Source organism: Diorhabda sublineata, chromosome 7, assembly GCF_026230105.1.
Source record: "Diorhabda sublineata isolate icDioSubl1.1 chromosome 7, icDioSubl1.1, whole genome shotgun sequence".
Lineage (NCBI taxonomy): Eukaryota > Metazoa > Arthropoda > Insecta > Coleoptera > Chrysomelidae > Diorhabda > Diorhabda sublineata.
In genome coordinates this window covers 1,514,779-1,542,585 of record NC_079480.1, presented here as the reverse complement: position 1 = coordinate 1,542,585, position 27,807 = coordinate 1,514,779, and the positions used below count along the sequence as shown (strand labels likewise).

The 27,807-nt window shown below is 30.4% G+C and overlaps 1 protein-coding gene across 1 annotated transcript in view; it reads left to right on the top strand.

Moving 5' to 3' along the window:
• Positions 1-27,647, top strand: part of LOC130446974 (uncharacterized) — a 36,081-nt gene extending 8,434 nt beyond the window's left edge. The window contains exons 2-6 of the mRNA XM_056783541.1: positions 19,381-19,519; positions 23,114-23,274; positions 23,335-23,530; positions 23,590-23,817; positions 24,490-27,647. Of these exons, the coding sequence (XP_056639519.1) occupies positions 19,381-19,519; positions 23,114-23,274; positions 23,335-23,530; positions 23,590-23,817; positions 24,490-24,625 (860 nt within the window). The 3' untranslated portion in view covers positions 24,626-27,647. The remainder of the gene's footprint in view (positions 1-19,380; positions 19,520-23,113; positions 23,275-23,334; positions 23,531-23,589; positions 23,818-24,489) is intronic.
• The last annotated feature ends 160 nt before the right edge of the window (positions 27,648-27,807 follow it).

Here is a 27,807-nt window from a genome sequence, read left to right as displayed (position 1 = left end):
TTTTTGTAGAGAATTTTCTACTCTACATTTTTAGTTACTGCACTTTTTTTCGAATTCCTCATAGTTTTCGAGTTATTCGCGATTTAGAATATTTTTGAGTGTATAAACCCATTTTTAAGGTAAAAACTTTGAGGTTAGAAACAAATACCTTGGGCACTTTTTGTAGAGAATTTTCTACTCTACATTTTTAGTTACTGCACTTTTTTTCGAATTCCTCATAGTTTTCGAGTTATTCGCGATTTAGAATATTTTTGAGTGTATAAACCCATTTTTAAGGTAAAAATTTTGAGGTTAGAAACAAATACCTTGGGCACTTTTTGTAGAGAATTTTCTACTCTACATTTTTAGTTACTGCACTTTTTTTCGAATTCCTCATAGTTTTCGAGTTATTCTCGTTTCCAAATTTTTTTTTACCGTGTAAACCCATTTTTAAGGTGAAAACTTTGAGGTTAGAAACAAACACCTTGGGCACTTTTTGTAGAGAATTTTCTACTCTACATTTTTAGTTACTGCACTTTTTTTCGAATTCCTCATAGTTTTCGAGTTATTCGCGATTTAGAATATTTTTGAGTGTATAAACCCATTTTTAAGGTAAAAACTTTGAGGTTAGAAACAAACACCTTGGGCACTTTTTGTAGAGAATTTTCTACTCTACATTTTTAGTTACCGCACTTTTTTTCGAATTCCTCATAGTTTTCGAGTTATTCGCGATTCAGAATATTTTTGAGTGTATAAACCCATTTTTAAGGTAAAAATTTTGAGGTTAGAAACAAATACCTTGGGCACTTTTTGTAGAGAATTTTCTACTCTACATTTTTAGTTACTGCACTTTTTTTCGAATTCCTCATAGTTTTCGAGTTATTCTCGTTTCCAAATTTTTTTTTACCGTGTAAACCCATTTTTAAGGTGAAAACTTTGAGGTTAGAAACAAACACCTTGGGCACTTTTTGTAGAGAATTTTCTACTCTACATTTTTAGTTACTGCACTTTTTTTCGAATTCCTCATAGTTTTCGAGTTATTCTCGTTTCCAAATTTTTTTTTACCGTGTAAACCCATTTTTAAGGTGAAAACTTTGAGGTTAGAAACAAACACCTTGGGCACTTTTTGTAGAGAATTTTCTACTCTACATTTTTAGTTACTGCACTTTTTTTCGAATTCCTCATAGTTTTCGAGTTATTCGCGATTTAGAATATTTTTGAGTGTATAAACCCATTTTTAAGGTAAAAACTTTGAGGTTAGAAACAAATACCTTGGGCACTTTTTGTAGAGAATTTTCTACTCTACATTTTTAGTTACTGCACTTTTTTTCGAATTCCTCATAGTTTTCGAGTTATTCGCGATTTAGAATATTTTTGAGTGTATAAACCCATTTTTAAGGTAAAAACTTTGAGGTTAGAAACAAACACCTTGGGCACTTTTTGTAGAGAATTTTCTACTCTACATTTTTCGTTTCGACAGTTTTTTTCGTATTCCTCATAGTTTTCGAGTTATTCTCGTTTCCAAATTTTTTTTATTGTGTTTTATTGTATTTAGGAACAAATAGTCGGGATACTTTTTCGTAAGGAAAACGCTTCATGCAAAAGTTTTATTACTCTCTCGTAGATGAAAAGTAGACTATAAATAAATGGATTTCATCATTTTCCGGCATTAAATACCCGATTTGACTTAAATTTACACTTCCTCAATTCCCAAACGTACTTACATAAAAAAATATTTATATGAAACGGGTTTTCCTTCATTTATTATTAACCATACCACTCGAACCATTCCAAGTTAATATATTCTAAAACGTTAGCTGCGATTTTTTTTCTTCTATAAATAATTCTCGTACAAATTATCAGATCGTTATACTCCAATAATACCGTTTGAAATCTTCAAAGAAACTGAAGATTATTCTCCGTTCGTACTTCGATTATGACTAATTCAACTTCGGAATCCGGTTCGTCCCGTTTCAAAACAACATTTTAAATCAAAATATTAACTGTAATTGCTATATTTTCCCATACTAGAATAATGAGAATGCGGTCGATCATTATCTCGCGTATACGCCCTTAAGACCCGTTTACACGAGTTTAGTGAGTTTAAACACCGTTCACACGGCTTAAAATCAACTAAATACTCGCTCGCTAAACTCGTGTAAACGGGCCTTTAAAGAAAACCGTATAAACATGAAAATGACTGGATCATACCGAGGATCGATACTTACCGTGTCTTGTTTTCCTCCCCACAAATCATCTTATAGTCCGGTCAAATTAGACCAAAAAATAAGATAAATTCCCAGTTGAAATGGTTTAAAATAGAATTTGAACGTTCCCCATCATTTCCTCTACTTGCTACCTCCTAATAAAGCCCCCGCGTTTAATTTTCGTCGTCTTTTTCTTATCATATGATACCCCCCAAAAAAATTATCGCGTCACTGGTATTTTAGGATATTTTTAATACTTAATTATAGTTTTTCGGGACAATCTGTATATGTATCGACTTGATAGGTACTTCTGGTTTCTTATCATGGGCAAAAAAATATCGCAACGTCTTCGGGGCATCGAATTAGTAAGAAATCTTCGGGAACCAAAACTACTATCGAGCAGTGTTATTTTTCGAAATTTTGATATAAATATATGATTGAATCGTAGAAATAAATAAAAAAAAAAGCAGACGTTCTCGTTGACACGTCCATTTGTACACAATAAATTTATAAATAGAAAATTCACAACGCGTAGTTGCGATGGACGTTACAGACACATACTTCGACATGATTGGAATGAAATAACTGAAACAATGGACGTTAAAAGGATCATGCAAATATTTCACCGACTTCAGATTCTTATCATGTAAAATCGTGGTTTTCGAAGTGGGCGATTGATTTGTATTTAGAATCAATTTCCAAATATGCTAGCCATTGAATAAATAAGAAGATATTAAGCGTTTATTCAATTTCTGTATACTGAAAGGAGAAGTCAGTACGGCGGATGGGCCGCCAATTCGATGTTTTGACAGTTCAAATCGTTGTTTGAACCGATACGTTAGAGGTCGCTGTCTTAAAACGGAAACATTCGTTTTCTACGATAATTTCGAACGCTCCCGGTAAAATGGCTACAGTACTATTTAGAAATGACCGATTTGATGGATTCTAGCAGTTTCGCTGCTTTAGGACACATATTTTTCAAAAGAAATCACGATTTTATCGAATTTTGATATCTCGAACAAAACATTTGAATGCATCAACTATTTTTTCGAGTGTAGAAAAACGGAAATGAAAAGTCATCGAGTGGACTTATGGACCACTGAATCGATGTCCTGACAAACCACTAATTCCATGTTTTGACAGTTCAAATCGTCGTTTGAACCGATACGTTAGAGGTCACTGTCTTAAAACGGAAACATTCGTTTTCTACGATAATTTCGAACGCTCCCGGTAAATTGGCTACAGTACTATTAAGAAATGACCGATTTGATGGATTCTAGCAGTTTCGCTGCTTTAGGACACATATTTTTCAAAAGAAATCACGATTTTATCGAATTTTGATATCTCGAACAAAACATTTGAATGTATCAACTATTTTTTCGAGTGTAGAAAAACGGAAATGAAAAGTCATCGAGTGGACTTATGGACCACTGAATCGATGTCCTGACAAACCACTAATTCCATGTTTTGACAGTTCAAATCGTCGTTTGAACCGATACGTTAGAGGTCGCTGTCTTAAAACGGAAACATTCGTTTTCTACGATAATTTCGAACGCTCCCGGTAAATTGGCTACAGTACTATTTAGAAATGACCGATTTGATGGATTCTAGCAGTTTCGCTGCTTTAGGACACATATTTTTCAAAAGAAATCACGATTTTATCGAATTTTGATATCTCGAACAAAACATTTGAATGCATCAACTATTTTTTCGAGTGTAGAAAAACGGAAATGAAAAGTCATCGAGTGGACTTATGGACCACTGAATCGATGTCCTGACAAACCACTAATTCCATGTTTTGACAGTTCAAATCGTCGTTTGAACCGATACGTTAGAGGTCGCTGTCTTAAAACGGAAACATTCGTTTTCTACGATAATTTCGAACGCTCCCGGTAAATTGGCTACAGTACTATTTAGAAATGACCGATTTGATGGATTCTAGCAGTTTCGCTGCTTTAGGACACATATTTTTCAAAAGAAATCACGATTTTATCGAATTTTGATATCTCGAACAAAACATTTGAATGTATCAACTATTTTTTCGAGTGTAGAAAAACGGAAATGAAAAGTCATCGAGTGGACTTATGGACCACTGAATCGATGTCCTGACAAACCACTAATTCCATGTTTTGACAGTTCAAATCGTCGTTTGAACCGATACGTTAGAGGTCGCTGTCTTAAAACGGAAACATTCGTTTTCTACGATAATTTCGAACGCTCCCGGTAAATTGGCTACAGTACTATTAAGAAATGACCGATTTGATGGATTCTAGCAGTTTCGCTGCTTTAGGACACATATTTTTCAAAAGAAATCACGATTTTATCGAATTTTGATATCTCGAACAAAACATTTGAATGTATCAACTATTTTTTCGAGTGTAGAAAAACGGAAATGAAAAGTCATCGAGTGGACTTATGGACCACTGAATCGATGTCCTGACAAACCACTAATTCCATGTTTTGACAGTTCAAATCGTCGTTTGAACCGATACGTTAGAGGTTGCTGTCTTAAAACGGAAACATTCGTTTTCTACGATACTTTCGAACGCTCCCGGTAAATTGGCTACAGTACTATTTAGAAATGACCGATTTGATGGATTCTAGCAGTTTCGCTGCTTTAGGACACATATTTTTCAAAAGAAATCACGATTTTATCGAATTTTGATATCTCGAACAAAACATTTGAATGTATCAACTATTTTTTCGAGTGTAGAAAAACGGAAATGAAAAGTCATCGAGTGGACTTATGGACCACTGAATCGATGTCCTGACAAACCACTAATTCCATGTTTTGACAGTTCAAATCGTCGTTTGAACCGATACGTTAGAGGTTGCTGTCTTAAAACGGAAACATTCGTTTTCTACGATACTTTCGAACGCTCCCGGTAAATTGGCTACAGTACTATTTAGAAATGACCGATTTGATGGATTCTAGCAGTTTCGCTGCTTTAGGACACATATTTTTCAAAAGAAATCACGATTTTATCGAATTTTGATATCTCGAACAAAACATTTGAATGTATCAACTATTTTTTCGAGTGTAGAAAAACGGAAATGAAAAGTCATCGAGTGGACTTATGGACCACTGAATCGATGTCCTGACAAACCACTAATTCCATGTTTTGACAGTTCAAATCGTCGTTTGAACCGATACGTTAGAGGTCGCTGTCTTAAAACGGAAACATTCGTTTTCTACGATAATTTCGAACGCTCCCGGTAAATTGGCTACAGTACTATTAAGAAATGACCGATTTGATGGATTCTAGCAGTTTCGCTGCTTTAGGACACATATTTTTCAAAAGAAATCACGATTTTATCGAATTTTGATATCTCGAACAAAACATTTGAATGCATCAACTATTTTTTCGAGTGTAGAAAAACGGAAATGAAAAGTCATCGAGTGGACTTATGGACCACTGAATCGATGTCCTGACAAACCACTAATTCCATGTTTTGACAGTTCAAATCGTCGTTTGAACCGATACGTTAGAGGTTGCTGTCTTAAAACGGAAACATTCGTTTTCTACGATAATTTCGAACGCTCCCGGTAAATTGGCTACAGTACTATTTAGAAATGACCGATTTGATGGATTCTAGCAGTTTCGCTGCTTTAGGACACATATTTTTCAAAAGAAATCACGATTTTATCGAATTTTGATATCTCGAACAAAACATTTGAATGCATCAACTATTTTTTCGAGTGTAGAAAAACGGAAATGAAAAGTCATCGAGTGGACTTATGGACCACTGAATCGATGTCCTGACAAACCACTAATTCCATGTTTTGACTGTTCAAATCGTCGTTTGAACCGATACGTTAGAGGTTGCTGTCTTAAAACGGAAACATTCGTTTTCTATGACAGTTTCGAACACTTCCGGTAAACTGGCTACAGTACTATTTAGAAATGACCGATTTGATGGATTCAAATCACGATTTTAAACGAAAAAAACCAAATTTGAACAAAAATTACCTTATTTTCTCAATATCTCAAAGATGATTGAAGATACGCATAAAAGTATAATGTAGGTCTATTACTGACAAGAAAATTTATCGAAGATAATACCCCGAATGATTTATTAATAACTTTATCTCTTATTGGAATTGATTTATTAACATTTCAAAGGAAAAGATATTTAAAATGTCCCACACAAAAACACAATGAACGGAGTCAATTCGGCGTTTGCTTTTAGTCTGTCGTATTCGAAAGGGGATAAGACAGGCGCCAGAATCGTCCGTCTCGAAAGTAGTTCTTCGTGTTGGCTAAGTGACTCTTATCTGTGACATTTTATGGCACGTCCTGACTCACTTTTTTTCGGTTGAGTCACGTAATTGTTCCGATTTTATTTGCTTAAAAGTAATTTTTGAAATACGGAAAGTAAGAAAAGAAATCTTGTTAATTTTGGTTCAACAACCAAAATCAAGGCTGCAGCAAATTTAATCATTGACGGTGATACATTTAAGGCCGATTGACATGCTTCTAGATAAAGCAAAGACTGAAATAAATAATTTCCTAACCTCAAAAGTAAAGTGAATAAGAAAAAGTGCGTCGCTCCGCAATTATCGCCCCTTCTCGGTAGTGTAATTTTTTTTTACCAAAATAACCTCGGATATTGTTAGAACGCCTAATTTTTAGAAAAAAATGTTCCATAAAGTTTTTCAAAAAACCCAATACTTTTCAAGTTATTGGCAATTGAAAAATCGTAATTTTTTTTTCGGTTTTTTGCAAATATCTCCAAAAATATGCATTTTAACGAAAATTTTATAATGAAATAATTGTAGTAGATGAAAAACTGAATAAATCGGTTCTTTATAAAATGTTCTAAATGTAATATTAAGCGAGATATTAAAGATCGAAGTCGGTTTTTTAATTTGTCTGAAATTTAATCGATGTATTCAATGCCATCTAGCGGCGAGCAGGTACATTTTACGCATTTTATTCAAATGAGGTTTTGTAGTGCTTGAAATAAGCTTTAAAATGAGTATAATTAAAAAAATTTTGCACGTAAAATGAGTGAGTTGTAATGCAAATAAAAGGAAAATCTAATGATTTTTTCTTTTTAAATCAATGGGTTTCGTAAGTGCCATTTCCACCAAAATCAAAATTGATCGTATTTCGACGAGAATTAACTTTAATATAAAGAATTTGATGGATTCTAGTAGTTTCGCTGATTTAGGACATATATTTTTCAAAAAAATCACGATTTTAAGGAAAATTTCAAAAGAAACTCTTTCTTTTCATAATATCTCAAAAATGATTAAAGATACGCATAAAAGTATACTGATATAAAATGTAGGTCTTTTTCTGACGAAAAATTTGATTTTTTTCTTTTTTTTTGTCACACAAAAATTGACGGAGATATGATTGTTTAAAGAGCGCGCGGCAGCGCAATCACTCTCTCGAGCCCTTTGACCCTTCACCGTTTTAAAATAAAAGGTTTTTCACTATATATTGTAATAGCTCTTTCAATTACCTTTAAAATGGTATATTATAAGTTGTGATAGCATCAAAATTAAATGAGTTATGGTCCTAAACGTATTTTTTTCTACTTAGTAAACCAAAAATTGCGGATTTCTAAAAGAACCATTCTTTCAAATCGTTTCAGATAATTGTGATTTGTCCTGTACTATGTCCTTTTGGTATAATTTCTAAATCGTCTTGATTTTAAGTCTCTTCTGATTTAAAATTAGTTTTTTTAATTTTTTAATACAGGTAAAAATTTGACGTTTCCACTATATTCTTCTTTTTCTTAAGTTTGTGATGGCCTCAGCTGCAAGTGCTATTCAGCTTGTTTTTTAATGACTTATTTCTGGTTCATATTTGATTTTACTTACAAAAATGATCAAATTCGGGGATTATAATTTGACATTTGAAGCACTTAAAATTTTTTTATTAGTTTTTATGTTTTCACCATATATATAATACCAATATACAGAGTGTCCCACGACGAGTTAAAACTATCTGCGTATGTCTAAAATCATGAAAATTTTCTACGTTTGGTTTTCGGATACGATCTTTTTAACTAAAATATTTTCAAAAATGGCCGATTTCCGGTTATACCGAAAGTCGACTGTAACTTTGTTATTTTAAATAAAACACCCTGTGTATTAATACATTTTTGAAATCTACGTAAAATTTTAGTATACTTTTGTCTAAAAACTTTTTTCGAAAAATGCGTACTTTTTGCGTTATTAATTTTTTTGTAAAAAATTTAACCCTTGCAGACCCTTATAAATTATTTTTTTACGAGGATACCCTTAAAGATATGAAAATTGTTTTTGTTCGGTTGCTTTTAACAAGGCCAGACGTATTTGAAACTACGTTGAAAAATTTTTCATTTTATACAGGGTGTGTATAAAAAGAGTTCAAAGTTTACCTTCATAAATATCAATTTTTTTCATATTTTTAAATAGAACCACCCGGTTTTTTTTTATTTTAACGCATTCAGGGGTAAAAATTAAATGTTTTTACAAAAAAATAATAACTCAAAAATTTTTACCTGTCCAATTTCAAATCAAAACAGACCTAAAATCATGACGAAAGCGAAGAATAAATCAATTAAAGAAGTTTGGAAGTTTTGCAACAACAAAATCGATGTGTAATTTTGAAAATTTATTCTACCATTATAATAGGTAGCTATTAGAATTCTTTCAGAAATTTCAAATTACGTGAGAGTGAAAAAACGAAATGAAATACCAAAGGCAATGTTGTACATCATTATTAAGTAATTATTATATGTAGTTCTCCATCGCTGCCCTAATTACTTCGAAAAAAAAAGAACACGAAACCTTAGGCGTACTTGTAATACATAAATAATAATTTAATAATTAAATAATAATTTATTTTAATGAAAAAATCTAATTTAGTCAACATTTTATAGTACAATATTTGTAGTATTTATTATTCTCATACGTACGACCCCTCGTTTCTGAGTTATAGGTATTTAAAATTGAAAAATCAGAATTTGTATTTATACAAAGCCAGGGGCGGTTCGTGCTAAATGGTTAGCAATCCTCAACTTTTACAAGGACAACCTGTACAATCTAAAAATAGTCGAAATGAATTTTTTAGCCCATTTTTCAACTATAAACAATCATTATGAAGAAAATTATCATAAATTATAATTATTTATTAAAAATATTTACACAACTAAACATTTTTTAATAAAATGCGTACTATCAAAAACTTGAAATGTGAAAAAATTTAGTTTAGCTTCTTTTTCACGCCACCGAACACACTGTTTACACTACCACTACACTAAAATTCACATCAACACTGTCCGGTAAAGTTAAACGGTTCACCTTCAGTCTCTGAAGACGATAACCTGGTTATCGAAACGCGTGCGTCAGTGTTGGTCTAGTGGGAAGTGTAAACAGTCTCCAGTCTCGTCGAAACGCGCGTCAGAAAGTCTAATCGTGAGTGTTGGTGTAATGGGGGGTGTAAACAGTCTTCAGTCTCGTCGAAACGCGCGTCAGACAGTCTAATCGTGAGTGTTGGTGTAATGGGGGGGGGTGTAAACAGTCTCCAGTCTCGTCGAAACGCGAGTCAGAAAGTCTAATTGTGGGTGTTGTTGTATTTGTAGTGTAAACAGTGTGTTCAAACAGATACAGAATTGAAGGTGACGAAAAAGAGAAGTTGCAATGAATGAAAAATAGAAAAATAACAGCAAAATGAATTTTTTTGACAACATACAGCCTAATGCCTTATAGACCAGTCAAATTGGCTTTAAAAAAGGCAGTTCGGGATTAATTTTGTTTCCTCGTGCGACGAAAGGGTTCTAAAAATTGTTTTAATCCAGTTTTTCCCCAAAATGAAACAACGAACTTCAAATTGCTTAACATGTTTTGCTCGATTTGATTTCCCTAAAGACGATAACCTGGTTATCGAAACGCGCGCGTCAGTGTTGGTCTAGTGAGAGGTGTAAACAGTCTCCAGTCTCGTCGAAACGCGCGTCAGAAAGTCTAATCGTGAGTGTTGGTGTAATGGGGGATGTAAACAGTCTACAGTCTCGACGAAACGCGCGTCAGAAAGTCTAATCGTGAGTGTTGGTGTAATGGGGGGTGTAAACAGTTTTCAGTCTCGTCGAAACGCGCGTTAGAAAGTCTAATTGTGAGTGTTGGTGTAATGGGGGGTGTAAACAGTCTTCAGTCTCGTCGAAACGCGCGTTAGAAAGTCTAATTGTGAGTGTTGGTGTAATGGGGGGTGTAAACAGTCTTCAGTCTCGTCGAAACGCGCGTTAGAAAGTCTAATTGTGAGTGTTGGTGTAATGGGAGGTGTAAACAGTCTCCAGTCTCGTCGAAACGCGCGTCAGAAAGTCTAATTGTGGGTGTTGGTGTAATGGGGGGTGTAAACAGTCTCCAGTCTCGACGAAACGCGCGTTAGAAAGTCTAATTGTGAGTGTTGGTGTAATGGGGGGTGTAAACAGTCTCCAGTCTCGACGAAACGCGCGTTAGAAAGTCTAATTGTGAGTGTTGGTGTAATGGGGGGTGTAAACAGTCTTCAGTCTCGTCGAAACGCGCGTTAGAAATTCTAATTGTGAGTGTTGGTGTAATGGGGGGTGTAAACAGTCTTCAGTCTCGTCGAAACGCGCGTTAGAAAGTCTAATTGTGAGTGTTGGTGTAATGGGGGGTGTAAACAGTCTTCAGTCTCGTCGAAACGCGCGTTAGAAAGTCTAATTGTGAGTGTTGGTGTAATGGGGGTGTAAACAGTCTTCAGTCTCGTCGAAACGCGCGTCGGAATGTCTAATTGTGGGTGTTGGTGTATTTGTAGTGTGAACAGTGTGTTCAAACAGATACAGAATTGAAGGTGACGAAAAAGAGAAGCTGCAATGAATGTGTTTGTGTCCAATTTACAGCCTAATGCCTTATAGACCAGTCAAATTGACTTTAAAAAGGGAAGTTCGGGATTAATTTCGTTTAAAACTGTGTGAATAAGTAACAACAACCTGATTTGAACAAAAAAATAACCATCTACATCAATTTGTTGTGTCGGGTTCCAAAAACGATTCAAAAATTATTCAAATGCCTCCCTCGTGCGACGAAAGGGGTGTAAAAATAGTTTTAATCTAGTTTTTCCACAAAATGAAACAACGAACTTCAAATTGCTTAACATGTTTTGCTCGATTCGAATTCCCGAGTCGTTAGGTTAGGTTAAGTTAGGTTAGGTTAATTAATTAAGGTACGTACCTACGCCACTGCGTAACTAGTTACGACCGGTATATGAGACTCGGGTAAATAATAGCTTATAACGAGAACAAACGACTTAAAAGAGCAGAAACCTTTCAGCCGCAAAATTATAGGGTACGATACCGCTACGGATTTTTCTTACCTACTCGTTCAGGATGTTTTCGTTATGTCGCTAGTTCTCGCTGTTATTATTTTAATTTTTTTGAAAAGGATAATGAAAAAAAAAAAAAAAGTGGCTGGACCTTCGAGCCGTATACTTAGATTCATGGGAATTTTTAAATAGACATAACGAGCGGAAGTTGGTGTGGTTAGTATAATTGTTTGTGGGTGGTGGATATAGTTGGTTGGAAATTTGTAATTTTCCGTGGAAATTGGAAATCGTATCGAGTGTTTCCTGTAGAACAAAATACTTGCATCGATTGTGATTTTTTTAGCCAAAATTTAATCTACAATTATTGACAGATGTCATTGAGATCACCTTGACGAATGTGGTGAAAGATATGCGTTAAAAGGAATAGATAAAGAGCTGTACAAAAGAAACTTGACGTGCGTAATTCCCAGTCGATTTTGTACGATTGGTTGAAGGATATTTCTAAATCCCTGTATGGTTTCCGGTCGCGGATTGTAGTCGATACGAAAATGTTTCGATTCTCGATACCGATACCTAAAAAATCGATTGTCGATATCGATACAATCGATGTATAATAGCGATTTGTGATAAAAATGTCTTACTAGAAACATATTCATAATTTGTTTGAACAATTTACACACCAATTTTAAAATATTTGTGCCTGATATCATAGAATGTAAATCGATGAACGGGAAATCGAAATTTGTAGTATTTTTTTTTTTTTCATTTTATAGAAAAGTAGATGTAAAACAATAATTAGATCCTTTGCGACGAGAGATATTTTCAAAAAAAGTGATTTTCATCACAAAAAGTGAAAAATAAATAATTGCACTCTTATTCGGCGAGGAATTTTATTCAAAAAAGTGGATTTTTACACGAAAAATGATTATTTTGAAAACAACTAGGTTTTCATATATATAAAAAAAGGATTTTCACACCAAAATGTGAATGAAAAAAGGATTTGCACCACAAAAAATGAAAAATAAATAATTGCACTCTTATTCGGCGAGGAATTTTATTCAAAAAAGTGGATTTTTACACCAAAAAGTGAATTTTACACGAAAAAATGAATATTTTGGAAACCACTAGGGTTTCATATATAAAAAAAGGATTTTCACACCAAAATGTGAATGAAAAAAAGGATTTTCACCACAAAAAATGAAAAATAAATAATTGCACTCTTATTCGGCGAGGAGTTTTTTCAAAAAAGTGGATTTTTACACGAAAAAATGATTATTTTGGAAACCACGCGCTTTCCATGTTCAAAAAAAAGGGTTTTCACACCAAAATGTGAATAAAAAAAGGATTTGCACCACAAAAAGTGAAAAATAAATAATTACACTCTTATTCGGCGAGGAATTTTATTCAAAAAAGTGGATTTTTACACGAAAAAATGATTATTTTGAAAACAACTAGGTTTTCATATATATAAAAAAAGGATTTTCACACCAAAATGTGAATGAAAAAAAGGATTTGCACCACAAAGAGTAAAAAATAAAAGATTACACTCTTATTCGGCGAGAAATTTTTTCAAAAAATTTGATTTTTACACCAAAAAGTGAATTTTACACGAAAAAATGAATATTTTGGAAACCACTAGGGTTTCATATATAAAAAAAGGATTTTCACACCAAAATGTGAATGAAAAAAAGGATTTTCACCACAAAAAATGAAAAATAAATAATTGCACTCTTATTCGGCGAGGAATTTTTTCAAAAAAGTGGATTTTTACACGAAAAAATGATTATTTTGGAAACCACGCGCTTTCCATGTTCAAAAAAAAGGGTTTTCACACCAAAATGTGAATGAAAAAAAGGATTTGCACCACAAAGAGTAAAAAATAAAAGATTACACTCTTATTCGGCGAGAAATTTTTTCAAAAAATTTGATTTTTACACCAAAAAGTGAATTTTACACGAAAAAATGAATATTTTGGAAACCACTAGGGTTTCATATATAAAAAAAGGATTTTCACACCAAAATGTGAATGAAAAAAAGGATTTTCACCACAAAAAATGAAAAATAAATAATTGCACTCTTATTCGGCGAGGAATTTTTTCAAAAAAGTGGATTTTTACACGAAAAAATGATTATTTTGGAAACCACGCGCTTTCCATGTTCAAAAAAAAGGATTTTCACACCAAAATGTGAATGAAAAAAAGGATTTGCACCACAAAGAGTAAAAAATAAAAGATTACACTCTTATTCGGCGAGAAATTTTTTCAAAAAATTTGATTTTTACACCAAAAAGTGAATTTTACACGAAAAAATGAATATTTTGGAAACCACTAGGGTTTCATATATAAAAAAAGGATTTTCACACCAAAATGTGAATGAAAAAAAGGATTTTCACCACAAAAAATGAAAAATAAATAATTGCACTCTTATTCGGCGAGGAGTTTTTTCAAAAAAGTGGATTTTTACACGAAAAAATGATTATTTTGGAAACCACGCGCTTTCCATGTTCAAAAAAAAGGGTTTTCACACCAAAATGTGAATAAAAAAAGGATTTGCACCACAAAAAGTGAAAAATAAATAATTACACTCTTATTCGGCGAGGAATTTTATTCAAAAAAGTGGATTTTTACACGAAAAAATGATTATTTTGAAAACAACTAGGTTTTCATATATATAAAAAAAGGATTTTCACACCAAAATGTGAATGAAAAAAAGGATTTTCACCACAAAAAATGAAAAATAAATAATTGCACTCTTATTCGGCGAGGAGTTTTTTCAAAAAAGTGGATTTTTACACGAAAAAATGATTATTTTGGAAACCACGCGCTTTCCATGTTCAAAAAAAAGGGTTTTCACACCAAAATGTGAATAAAAAAAGGATTTGCACCACAAAAAGTGAAAAATAAATAATTACACTCTTATTCGGCGAGGAATTTTATTCAAAAAAGTGGATTTTTACACGAAAAAATGATTATTTTGAAAACAACTAGGTTTTCATATATATAAAAAAAGGATTTTCACACCAAAATGTGAATGAAAAAAAGGATTTGCACCACAAAGAGTAAAAAATAAAAGATTACACTCTTATTCGGCGAGAAATTTTTTCAAAAAATTTGATTTTTACACCAAAAAGTGAATTTTACACGAAAAAATGAATATTTTGGAAACCACTAGGGTTTCATATATAAAAAAAGGATTTTCACACCAAAATGTGAATGAAAAAAAGGATTTTCACCACAAAAAATGAAAAATAAATAATTGCACTCTTATTCGACGAGGAATTTTTTCAAAAAAGTGGATTTTTACACGAAAAAATGATTATTTTGGAAACCACGCGCTTTCCATGTTCAAAAAAAAGGGTTTTCACACCAAAATGTGAATAAAAAAAGGATTTGCACCACAAAAAGTGAAAAATAAATAATTACACTCTTATTCGGCGAAAAATTTTTTCAAAAAAGAGGATTTTTACACGAAAAAATGAATATTTTGGAAACCACTAGGTTTTCATATATAATAAAAGGATTTTCACACCAAAATGTGAATAAAAAAAGGATTTTCAGCACAAAAAGTGAAAAATAAATGATTACACTATTATTCGGCGAGAAATTTTTCCAAAAAAGTGGATTTTTGCACAAAAAAATGAATATTTTGGAAACCACTAGGTTTTCATATATAAAAAAAGGATTTTCACACCAAAATGTGAATAAAAAAAAGGATTTTCACCACAAAAAATGAAAAATAAATAATTATACTCTTATTTGGCGAGAAATTTTTTCAAAAAAGTGGATTTTTGCACAAAAAAATGAATATTTTGGAAACCACTAGGTTTTCATATATAATAAAAGGATTTTCACACCAAAATGTGAATAAAAAAAGGATTTTCAGCACAAAAAGTGAAAAATAAATGATAACACTATTATTCGGCGAGAAATTTTTCCAAAAAAGTGGATTTTTACACGAAAAAATGATTATTTTGAAAACCACTAGGTTTTCATATAAAAAAAAAGGATTTTCACACCAAAATGTGAATGAAAAAAGGATTTTCACACCAAAATGTGGATGAAAAAAGGATTTTCACACCAAAATTGAATATATTGTAAACCACGCGATTTTTATGTAAGTAAGAAGAGAATTTTCACACCAAAAAGTGGATTTTTACACGAAAAAATGAATATTTTGGAAACCACGCGCTTTCCATGTTTAAAAAAAAGGGGTTTTCACGCCAAAAAGTGAATATTTTTGAGACCTCGCGATTTTCGAGTTATTTTACATACAAAAAAGAATACTTTTCGCAAATTTTGTCTAATTTGAATAATTTTTACGAAAATGAAAAAAACAAAAAGACTTTTTTGTATTTTCTTGTAAATTTCAAGATTTTACTAAAAAATAATTTTTATAAAAGTAAACCTTTTTTTACTGGACATTTTTCAATTAGACCACAAGTCAGGCTTAAATCGTAAAATTGCATTTTTTTACTTATACATAACTTTTTTCATTTTCCCAAAAAAAGAACTAATTTGCGTGCACTAATATAACAAATTTTCTTTAGCTTTTCACCTCTTCGACCTTGTTATAAAAATTTCGCGTGACGATTTGTCATAATCCTAGATCTTTTTTCATAGAAAATCAGTAAAAAATTATCTACATCATACTATAGCCTTAGAGGATTGTATACAAATTTACGTGATTCCCTCGTATATTTTGATATATTAATGTAGTTCACACAAAAATATTTCGATATTTTTAGATATGACAAAATAAATTTTACTTGTTTAATCGTGTTTAGAGGTTTCATTTAAAAAAAAAAACAAAATACATTAGTCTTATTCAAGTACGTAATTAACGACAGTAGAAAGAAACCGATTAAACGACTAAAACCATGTCTGCATCATTCATCTAAAAATAAAGTAACATCTCGAGATAAAAAACACGGGAAGACTAAAAGCTCTGGAGACGTAATATAGATAATATATGTGGAATACATAAAACAAACGATAATCTGAGGAATTTTAGAAAATACATCTGACAACATTGATTTTTTTATGTTTCCACTCAAGATATATTCAATATTATCAAATTTCATTTATCTTTGTTGTGTTTTGGTGGAAAAGCATCGGTCTCTACGCCGTCCGCCTTCTAATCCAATGTTGCCAAATGACATATTTCTATCTTTTCTCCTAATAAATGAAATTTTAACATAATTTGATTATTTTAACATAATTTCGTAATTTTTCTTTTTAATTTTGTTAAATAAATTACAATTACAAATTTTATTATTGTTTTAGACTTGTTATAACAAAAATGTGTTTGGTAGATAGATAACTTAAGCTGAATAATATGTAATTGTATATGTTTATTATACTAATTTTTGTTTTATAAAAAAATATGCATTTTTTCGATAATATTTATATATTATATTACACATTTAAATTATAAAATAAACATACTTTTTCTGAAACTAAAAATTTTAACATGATTTAAAAGAAAATCTGATAACTCTGACAACACCGCGCCACCACGATGTTTATAATGGTGGTGAGCATAGTATACAATATAAATTCGTCTACAATAATCGCTTATATATTTTCATGATTATCGAAATAAAAATGACCATAACTTTTGAAACCATAACATTCGAAAACTGTTTTATTTATTTTTCGCCCATTTACATATTCCACTTACCCAACAAATGATTAAATACTTAGCAACATTAAATCTTCAAAGCCCACTTGAAACGTAACCATTTAGAATGTTCACGTTAATTTACTAACAAATATCGAATGCACTTTACTTGTAATGTCCTTCTAATGTACGACTGATTGATAAAATAATATTTTCTTTTAGTCGAAGTGAAGGTTTTCTTTCTCGTGTAACTAATATAAAATCTAACAGTGAGGTGTTTATCTTCTTAATAATGTTTGTCCGTTTAAGGTAACAGAACGAGTTTATATTATTGCTCGTTTCAGTCTAATTGTTATCTTCTCGTGTTCAGATTTGTACACAATTATTATAATATATCGAATATAATCTCTTCACTAAGTATTAATACCTGGAGAAATAATGTATTACTTTGAATTTTACCGCGCTTTATGTCGATAAAGTAGAAATCGTTTCGCGTCAGCTGATGCGCAGAAACAGACTTTGTCTTTGTGTAAAAGGAACTGTCAGACATATCGTGTCTATTAGAAAGAATAATTCAGAGATTAATTAAAGAATAAATATGTTTTATAGGTAATAGTTTACATTATAGTGCAAATTTTAATATAAACGATGATATAATAAATAATTTATATGGATGTTAGTTAATTTGATAGATTAAAATCACGAAGTACGAAATTTTTGATGATTCATAAGTCTGGTAACGAATTTTATAGACCAATTTTTATCAAATTTATGAATAATATGCATCGTTTGAAGTATATTTGTTCGAATACTTTATTTTTGATACAAGGAATATCGAATTTCCACTTAAATGAAATTTAAGTAGTAAAAAGTTTTTTAACGAGGTTTGGGCTAGACACGGGGTAATTTTTAAATAGTTATAGGCGCCTGTTTTGACACATTAACGCTATTTTTAGACTGCTACCGAATCAAAACTTAACCAGTGGCGTACTGATCTCCCATAAATAATTGAGATGTAAAATTTTATCAAAAAAATAAATAAATAAAAAGATCTAAGGAATAAAAACTGTAGGTATGAATATAGATATCAATTCCATTAGGTTCATATGTAAACAGCGTTGCCATATCTTTAACAAATAACAAGCTGATAAACGGAACTGTAAAATAATTAATTAATAAGAAATACAAACTTGGTTGTTGTTCAGTTGTTACAACATGGCGGATTTTTGACGTCAGTGCCCTTGTTGGTTTTTACGTGACGGAACTAATATATTTTCGCGGTTCATTTAAATTTACAATACAGAAGAATTTTGTATTAATTATAATATACGTTACGCCATTGTCTTTTTTACGACGTACAATTATTTTAAAGTTTATAAATATTTAAACGATAGTACGTTGTATATTTGTTTTGAAAATTACTTATTTCCTTTTATTAATAGGCGCCGAATATAAATCAACGAGAATTAGATACGGTCGTGCTTTGTTTAAATTTTGATCAAACGATGGCGATAACGAATTAAAATATCAACTGTTTATTTTGAGGCACCGAATTTATTGAACTTCGGAAACCATTTTGTGAAAATGTCGAATACGAAACGTTTTTTTTTTCTATTTCAATTATTGGATAATATATAATTAGATTAATGAAATATTGGAAAAAAAAGAGTTTAACCAACTTTTTAATTACATGGAGCTGTCACTTCTTCTTTTGAGTGTTTTCCTTGGACACTGTAGTCTTGCCAAACTTTCGGAGAGAAAAATTCCTGTTGGATTTGTCAGTTTTACAACAGTTGTACAATTCTAAATTTTCCTAGTTTCGTGAACTGTCATTTTTTAACGTTGATAGGTTAGGTTCATACACATTGTTGTCAGATTTTGTAACAAAAACTTATAGAAAGTCATCAGATATAATAATTACAAAATGTGTCTCAATTTTGACTTTTTAGATGATCAGAAATGAATTTTCTTAGTGTAATTTCATCGAATTAAAAATAGATCGAATTAAATGCGACCGAGTTGTCGTTGAAATGACCCATATGCATAAAGTCTACATGCTAATGTCTGGAATTCAGTGAAATAAGTACTGGTACTACTATTTTCTTAATTGAACGAAGGTCGTCGTAACAGCGTTGTCAAGTATACTAAAATTTCAGTTTTTGTTCATTCGTCCATCCTTGGATGAATAATAATATAAAAAACCTAAATAAAAGCTAGGTTATGTTAGGTTAGGTACAAATGAATCACCAACCGCGTATGTTCCATATGACGCGCCGTCTTACGTCATTTTTATTTCGCAGATTACGTAAGGTGTTTTTGCAACCTGCCGACGTGCATGATGACGGGATACATGTGCAAATCTAGTAACGGCGGATGTTTTTCTGATGTACCGGAAAGTACCGACCACGATAAAGGACGACATGGATGTCTGGAACTGTTGTAAGTACTTTATACTCAAATTTCGAAATATGGCAACACCGATATGAATATGTCAAATATGACAATCTGCCAATCCGGCGTTTGATTAATTATAATGTAAAAATAAAACTTTACACTTACCGTATAATCATTAATTCAATTAATAACACAAATGACTCACTTATTTAAATTGCTAAACGACTAATAATATAAATAGGGGCGCCACTGGCTTTAAATTCCAATTAATCCGTCGCTAAGTTATATAAATAAATTTCATCAAGCGTTTTTTAAGAATTTTAGTACAAGCTGGCAACAGCGCCGTACGACCTTGTCGATCGCACATCCGATGCATAAAAATTTTCGTGTTCTGTCAACTACGATAGTTCCTAGTTTCAACGTATTTATTGCTATTAAAAAGAATATAAAGTTATAAACATTATACACGACGTCAGTTATATAAATTCTTTACAATATACAAAAATTTAGGTTAATAAGTTTGTGATAATTGACTGAAAATATAATTAAAATCGTTTAAACAGTTTTTAATATTTTAAACTTATTGCTCGGTCTATAAACACAAGTATACGAGTTGTTTCATCATCGTGGTATGTTGTTGACCTCCTTCCTCTCTCTTTTTTTACCCGTCGAATATAAAAATATATTTTTATTCCATGTACGTCGTCGTAAAATTAATATTTCAATATTATTGCGTTGCATTGTTTGAAGAACCAATTATATTTTAGTCTTTTGATGGTTTTTCCGCCGAAAAGGATTTTCGAGAAATAATATCGTTAAAAAGACGTAAATGTTTTCCTTAACGTATTGTTTGATTTTTTTTTCAATTAGCCTACCTGTATTTAAGCGCCATTCTCTAAAATATTAATACTTCCTGCAACTTGTTGTGTTAAGACGCTAATTTGAAGGTTAATTGTTAAAACTATACTTTTGCTTAATTAGAGAGATCCATTCAACTGACATAATGTGTCGTTGAGGTTATGTTTGACGTCAATGTGTCTCCCGGACTATTTATAGATTGTTACAACCTAAACCAACTGTTAAAACTTGTTATAATTTTTCTTAATATCCAGTTAGATTACTATGATAAATTCAATTGCCTTTATACATGTTCATAAATGAAACAATAAAAGTAATAGGTACAGTAATTACAATAGAAAATAACGACATGGTACTTTAGATTACTGTCTACTAATATGACATACATCCTGTATAATAAACGTGTGTTTTTTCTATCATATATGATGGAATAATTATGAAAAATAATGTGGTTATTAAAAAAAAGAAGTGTTTTATCTGCACCAGACTACTTTCACACAATTACCATTGTTTATTGTTGTTTTGGCGCCATCGTTTACAATTCACTGGCGATATTAATAGTTATTTTTTGCTAATGTTGACCCTGGAAACCGTTATCTGCTTACAATAATCATCATAATAAATTATACTAGATGTTAATGATGTAAATATAAAGGGGCAATGCGATTACTTATTTTATTTACCATACATAGAGACATTCACCTTTAAAACACGTCAATCACAAAACGAAATTCGAACTAAACATAAATTTACCGTCTCAGTATACTGTTGTATGAAAAAAGTTACGGTTTGTTACACCTCTGCCTTCAAATTAGGGAAAAATTAAATCATTTTAAAACATAAAAACGTTTCATAAAGTATACATCGTCAGTTAGTTACTAACATTTACCGTGTTGCCAAATTTTCACTCTCTACATTTCTTGCGTAAAAATGAAAATGAAAAAACGAATTTTGTGAATAAATTAATATAATTTTCTCCAATTATTAATATATAATATAATAATTCAAAATTATTAATTTAGGTATATTTATTACTTACTATTTTATAATTAAAATTTAAATTAGATGCTCAAACTTTATCTGGCAACCTTGTATTATAAAAAAATTGTTTTGCTCCCGTATCGAAATCCGAATTAGTTTAGGAACCGAACAGAATTTTTAGTTTTGTGTTCACGGATCACATCGATTCTTTTGATAATTGATTACTAATCAGTTATCAGGTTATTGTTATAAAGGCTGACCAACCACCAAAGTTATTATTTCAAATTTGTCATAATATTTTATTGAGTTTTACGAAAAAATTAGTTATTTATTTCATTTAACATCGATAATTAACTTTTCAATAGTATCTATTCAGTAAACAATAAAAAAATATAATTTCACGTCTATTATGAACAATTAAAAAGTTGACACCGTGTAATGTTGGTTGCATGCATTTCAATGCGTTGTGTTAATTAAACACTGTCATAATAAAAACAGTAAACATATCAAAAATACTTTTTAATTGTTAAAGCATATATAGAAAATTAATTTGTTGTAACAAATTGTTATTGGCATCACCGACAACCAATAACTTTTATGTCCTTTTTATGGTTCGTTTACGAAAGTTTATAAAACCAATTCCAAGAAATGGTTTGTGCATTCAAATGACGGCGTTTATCAAAAAGTCGGCAATAAATTTTCAAATCAGAACGAGTTTGTCTCCAAGAGGAAAAACGCAGACGAACGGAGGACACACACGCGTTGTTTCTCTTAATTATGTCTTCTACTCTTTTTTTCACGATTGCATAATTTGCCATTGACGTAGAAAAAAATTCCGACAACGATTTTAGCATTTCAGAATTCGACAAAAAAAAACTAATCGAATATTTTCTCTTCGAATTTGTTTAACGGAACACACACGAGGCGGTTTTAATATAAAATGTTGGATGTTATAACGAAATATTTGGAATCTTATACGAGGGTAGAAAAAAAGTATTATCTTCACTTATATTTTTAATTGTAATTGCCGGTTAATAACTTTAATTGTCATGAATCTTTTGTTTTCATAAAACACACAACTCGTTTTATGACGATAGGTGTCAATGACCTCCTCACAATTATCATAATTAATTCGACTATCTTTTAATGAACTTGAAGAATGCAGTTCACATCGTTAATATATTTTATTAACCATACGACCTATGGGCAGTTGTTTTTTATTTATCTCTTGATAAATTATAACATTATATTGTTTGCTAATCGGAAATTTATGAAATGCGTTGATAAAGAACTTAGGAATCATTCGGGAGATATTAATAATATTTGAAAGTTGATTTTAAACACATAAGATATACAGTAAAGGTGTCTTAACAAATTCTAATCTAAATAATGAAGAAATATTCAAAATATCTAATTATACGTTGTTTCTAACCTCTTTAAACTGGCAACACTGCTATATATGATAAATGCAAACATTTACACAACAACAGTGTTGCCGTAATTTATAGAATTTCCTCCAATGTGAACGATCGTGAAATTTAATTTTTGTTTTTTATCAGATTTTATTGATATATGAAGGTTATGGAAAATATGACGTTTCCTAATGTCAAGAAGTGACTTAAAGTGTCAAATTTTTGACACTGTTTTTACTGTTTTACAGAATTTTTATCATTCAGTCGAAGAAATGTTGTAAATAAATCTGGCAACACCGATTTCTAACGTATTATAATATAGTTCGTATTATGCTCATTGTCATTTAATATTTTATCATGTTTGAACGTTTCGTTTTCTTTTATACAGAGAACAAAAATACAGATGCCACGGTAAAACTGGTATAAACGAAAAAACAACTTTCAGAAAAAAAGAAAACACGAAATCAAGATTGATGTGTTGCCATTATGATATGTGTAATCACATAGAAAATCCACAAACTAAAAATCTAATGAACGCAACGAAATTAGGTGAATATAATCGTTATTATAGTAAATAAACTTGTTACGAATATAAAATTTTAATTCCAGTTGCATCACCTCGAGAAACCGATGCTAAATATCAAAAAAGAGAAGAGAAGTTTTTATATTCCGATTCGGAAGTATGGTTCCGAGCAGCTACAATAGCGGTACCGATATGCGGAGCCGTTATTTTATTCGTTTTAATCGCTTTAGCTGTCAAAATACTAAAAAGCGAACACCAAAATTCATCAATTAATAAGTTGGGGTAAGTTCGAGAAACAATTCATCTAAAGTAGTTACAATTTTGTCTTATTATTTTTTCAGACCTACTTTGTATATTCAGCCGGTGTCGCATCAAAAAAACGCCAAAGAAAAATGTAATCAAAATCATTTTCACCGGACTTACGATAATCTTCTTCGTAAAGATTATGTTACGTCACCTCACAATAATTTCTATTGTACGCACGTCGAGGAGTACCCAGGGCAGTTCCACGAACCTCTAATTCAGAGGGAATCTACTACGAGTGATGAAAAAAATAGAAACCAAACAAGGTAATTTTATATATCAATAATAATTTTTTATAGTATATCTCCATCTCTAGTAAATTCTGTAAATAACTAAATATATAACATTTTTTTTTCTCACCTCTACAAGATATTTTAAAATAAGTTGTATCACTATCTTTTTCTAACTTGTCAATTTGTTTCAAAATAACGTGTATATCTATCTTCTTCTAAGTTGGAATTTCAGATAACTTTTGTTCTAAAATAACTGGTTTATTTATCTTCTTCTAGCTTGTTAATTTCAGATAACTCTTATTCAATTTAAATAATAGACAAAGTTATTTAATAAAAAATACATTAAATTCAATACTTGTCAGATAAAATTATATTTGTGTATATTCTATGGAAATCATTCGATTCGTTCAACAATTAAGTTTGTGTATATTTGGTGTGTGTTAACGGAGGATTTGTGATTTTTTCTCATATTACTAACTTTGGGTTCTTCAAAATCGATAATCCAAACCAACAGGAAACCCACTCCAAAATAGTTCATATAGTTCAGTTATTGAAATTTTAAGTATTTCAAATCAATTAGTTGGTTTTTTGAAAATCTAAACAGATTATAATAAAAAAATATGACGTTTTACGAGAGATGATTATTAAATTACTACCTTTTTTAGTGTAACATTTAGAAAATTTTCAAATATTTTGTTTTATCAGATATAATTTGGTGAACTACGAAGATTCCGGGAAATCAATTATCTTGGAAATTGAAAAGGAAAAACCACCTCGATCTGAAGTGAATTATACGGCGGAGGTAAATAAATTTCCTGTTCAGAAAACTTTCCTTTCTTGATTATTTTCAACATATAAGACTGAGGGTATTAATATCACTGCGCTTAAATAACTTTTTGAATAATTATTTTTTACAAGGATATTTTGAGATCAGTTTAATGAATCATACTCGTATTTATTGTTGGAATGCTATAAGAAAATATCAAAAAAAAATGTTTTTCAACGAATTGTTAGTAAAATTAATCTTAGTGCTATTAATTTTTGATTCATTGGATTTTAGGCTGTGAAAAATACTGTAACTCATAACAATAAATGTATTCGTCTAGACGTATAAGAATATTTTGACAATTTTAGTGCATTTTCTTGGATTTTTCAGAATAGTAAACAGATTTTTTGTAAATTGAGAAGATATTTGATCGAATATTTAAGTCTTATCTATATTTGAAGTTTTTCGTACAATTGCTGACTAGTAAAATCAAATTTTGGAGTATACTTAACTTTTTTGTTAGATTTTGAACATTATTTATAAAAAAAAATGATAACTGAATTAAATTTTATTGATTCACTTCTAGATATACGAAATTATGCATTAGTAATTATACTTTGTCTTCAAAAGAGTCTTTTTCTGACTAAAGGAGTTAACTACTTACAATCTATGTTAACCGTAACTTTTAAACTCACAATTTAATTATCTGGAAAGTATATAGGGAAAAGAATGAAACAAAATAATTTTTTTATTATTCTGAAACCATGTTATGAATGAATTTTAAAATAAATACCCATTTCATAGACACTAACATAATTTCACACCTTTTGATCAATAAATGTTTATATACAGTGTGATTTAATAAAGGAGAATACTTGTGAAGCCATAAAATTCAGAATATTGAATGTATGTGGAAATATATATGCCGAAATTGATTTTTAATAGAAGAAAATTTGATATATTCAAAATTTATGAGATTAAATATCAACAGTAGACTTATATAAATGTTAATAAAAGTAGAAAGAGTTAGTTTCGACTATTGGTGTTAAACTAAACAATTCCACAGTGAAAACTAAATATTGTGCTAACATATCGAAGGTAATTATTTCAAATATAATGAAATTCAAGTCAAGTGCTCTAATAACAAATTTATTGATTCGTAATGATCAAATGTTACCCATGCTTTAGGCATATCGAAGATTATAGTTGATTATATATTAAATCCCTACAAAATTGAGTGAAAGGCCAGAAGACGTTTTAAATGACGTGAAAAAGTACCCCATTGCCAAATAATATGTAAAGACTGAACTAACAACCTCAAAACAACAATTTCAAATTAAACTTTCTCCTCTTTTTGACATTTCCACTTTAAAATCAAATAAATTAAGTTACTAGTACCAATTATACCTTTATTTTTTTTCTATACTTCAAAGAATTTGAAAGGATTATATACATGATGTATCGATGAAGAACCAAAGTCTTATTATTTATGAAAAACAGTTGTCTCTTTAATAGATCACACAGTATATTTTATATCCAATGTTTATAACATATCAATAGTTACGATTATTAGTTTGGCGTGGTATTAGATATGAAATAGCCTTAGATCACATAGTTACTTTGGTAAAACATTGATTCGAAAAGTATTTTTATGGTTTTCGATTCCTTCAATCGTTTATTTTTTTAGATAATCTAATTAATTAGAATAGAAAATTCCTGTCTTGTTGACATTAATAGATGTTACCTAGATGTAACTATGAGATCCAAGGAAAAATCAAATTATTATCGAATAAAAAGTGTGTAAATAATTTTGTAATTTTATGAATAGAAATGTGATTATAATTATACATTAAATTGGACAATAAATGAGATTAAGTTCATTTTAAATTGTTTGAGAAAATTTTAGATACAGAGGTGCAAAAAAACTCAAATCTATATTTTGATAATAATGACCAAGAGATTAATATAGGGTAGTTGCGTTAAGAAATATGCAAGTACTAATAATTAAATAATGTCAATTTACATTGACAGAATAGACTAATAACAACTTAATGTTTATATTAAAACCCTCGTGGTTCCATATTTTCTAACAGATAGGAGAAATAATGAATCGGAGAACGAAAAATCATCTACTGAGTATTTTTTTCCAATATAACTTCAAAATACTCTACAGTGCGTTTCGATTTAAATATTAACAACAAATTCATTCTTCTGTTCTTTTCACTGAGGTTATAATGGAGTTTTCTCCCATGAAAACTTTCCAAAGTCATATTTAGTTTCTCCGGTAGTACTCGATGCTTCTATTTTACTTCTTAGACTTTCTTATGTGTTTTCGTTGCTGATTTAGGTCTACTTTGTTTAGAATAAGTTAAAATTGACCTTTCGAGCTTTTTGTGTACCTCAGATAGACAATACACGTTTCTGTGCCATTGGTAATGATAGTCATTATTCTATTCGACTATATTTTAATCAACGTTAAATGTCATCATAAATTTAGTGTTTTTTTTTATATAATTCCCTTTTAACAAGCCAGACTATCTCCCACACCCAACCACAAACTCATATTTGGACACCTAATTAACCTAACCTAACTTCTGACTGAATTTTTGATGTAACCAATTTTTTGGTTAGGTTAGGTTCCTTATGTCATTTTTTATTTTTATATCTAAACTCATTATCGAATTTTTCGTAGTTTGTTCAAATGTCTGTACCTAAAATTTACTCAAAAAATTATTAAATTGTAAATATATTGAGTTGTAATTTCTGGAATCGTTTGAGATATTTACACCGAACTATTACCACTACACCAACACTCGCAATTACACCATCTGGTCCTTCTAGCCGGGTACGAATAAAGCTCAAATGATTCGATGGTATAATGCGAATGTTGTTGTAAACAACGTTTAGTATAAATATATTATTGTACACATATAAAATTTTGTACTTACTTTTATGTAATTTGTATTATAACTTGATTATAACTGTATCATTTTATTCTAAAAATTGAATATATTTATCTATTATTGTTCCTGAATGTATAATCTCTTTTAATATATTTTTTTGTAAAATTATTTTTTTTCAAGTAATATACTTTTGATTTGATGGATGTTTTTTTATTTATTATCCTTCCTATTTAATTATTCTTCCTTCCTATCTCCATATGAAAATTGACACATTCATAGACTTAATAACACAATAGACAAAATACTTCATCGATAAAAAGCATTTGAAGGCGATCCAACGTTTCTTATGAGTAA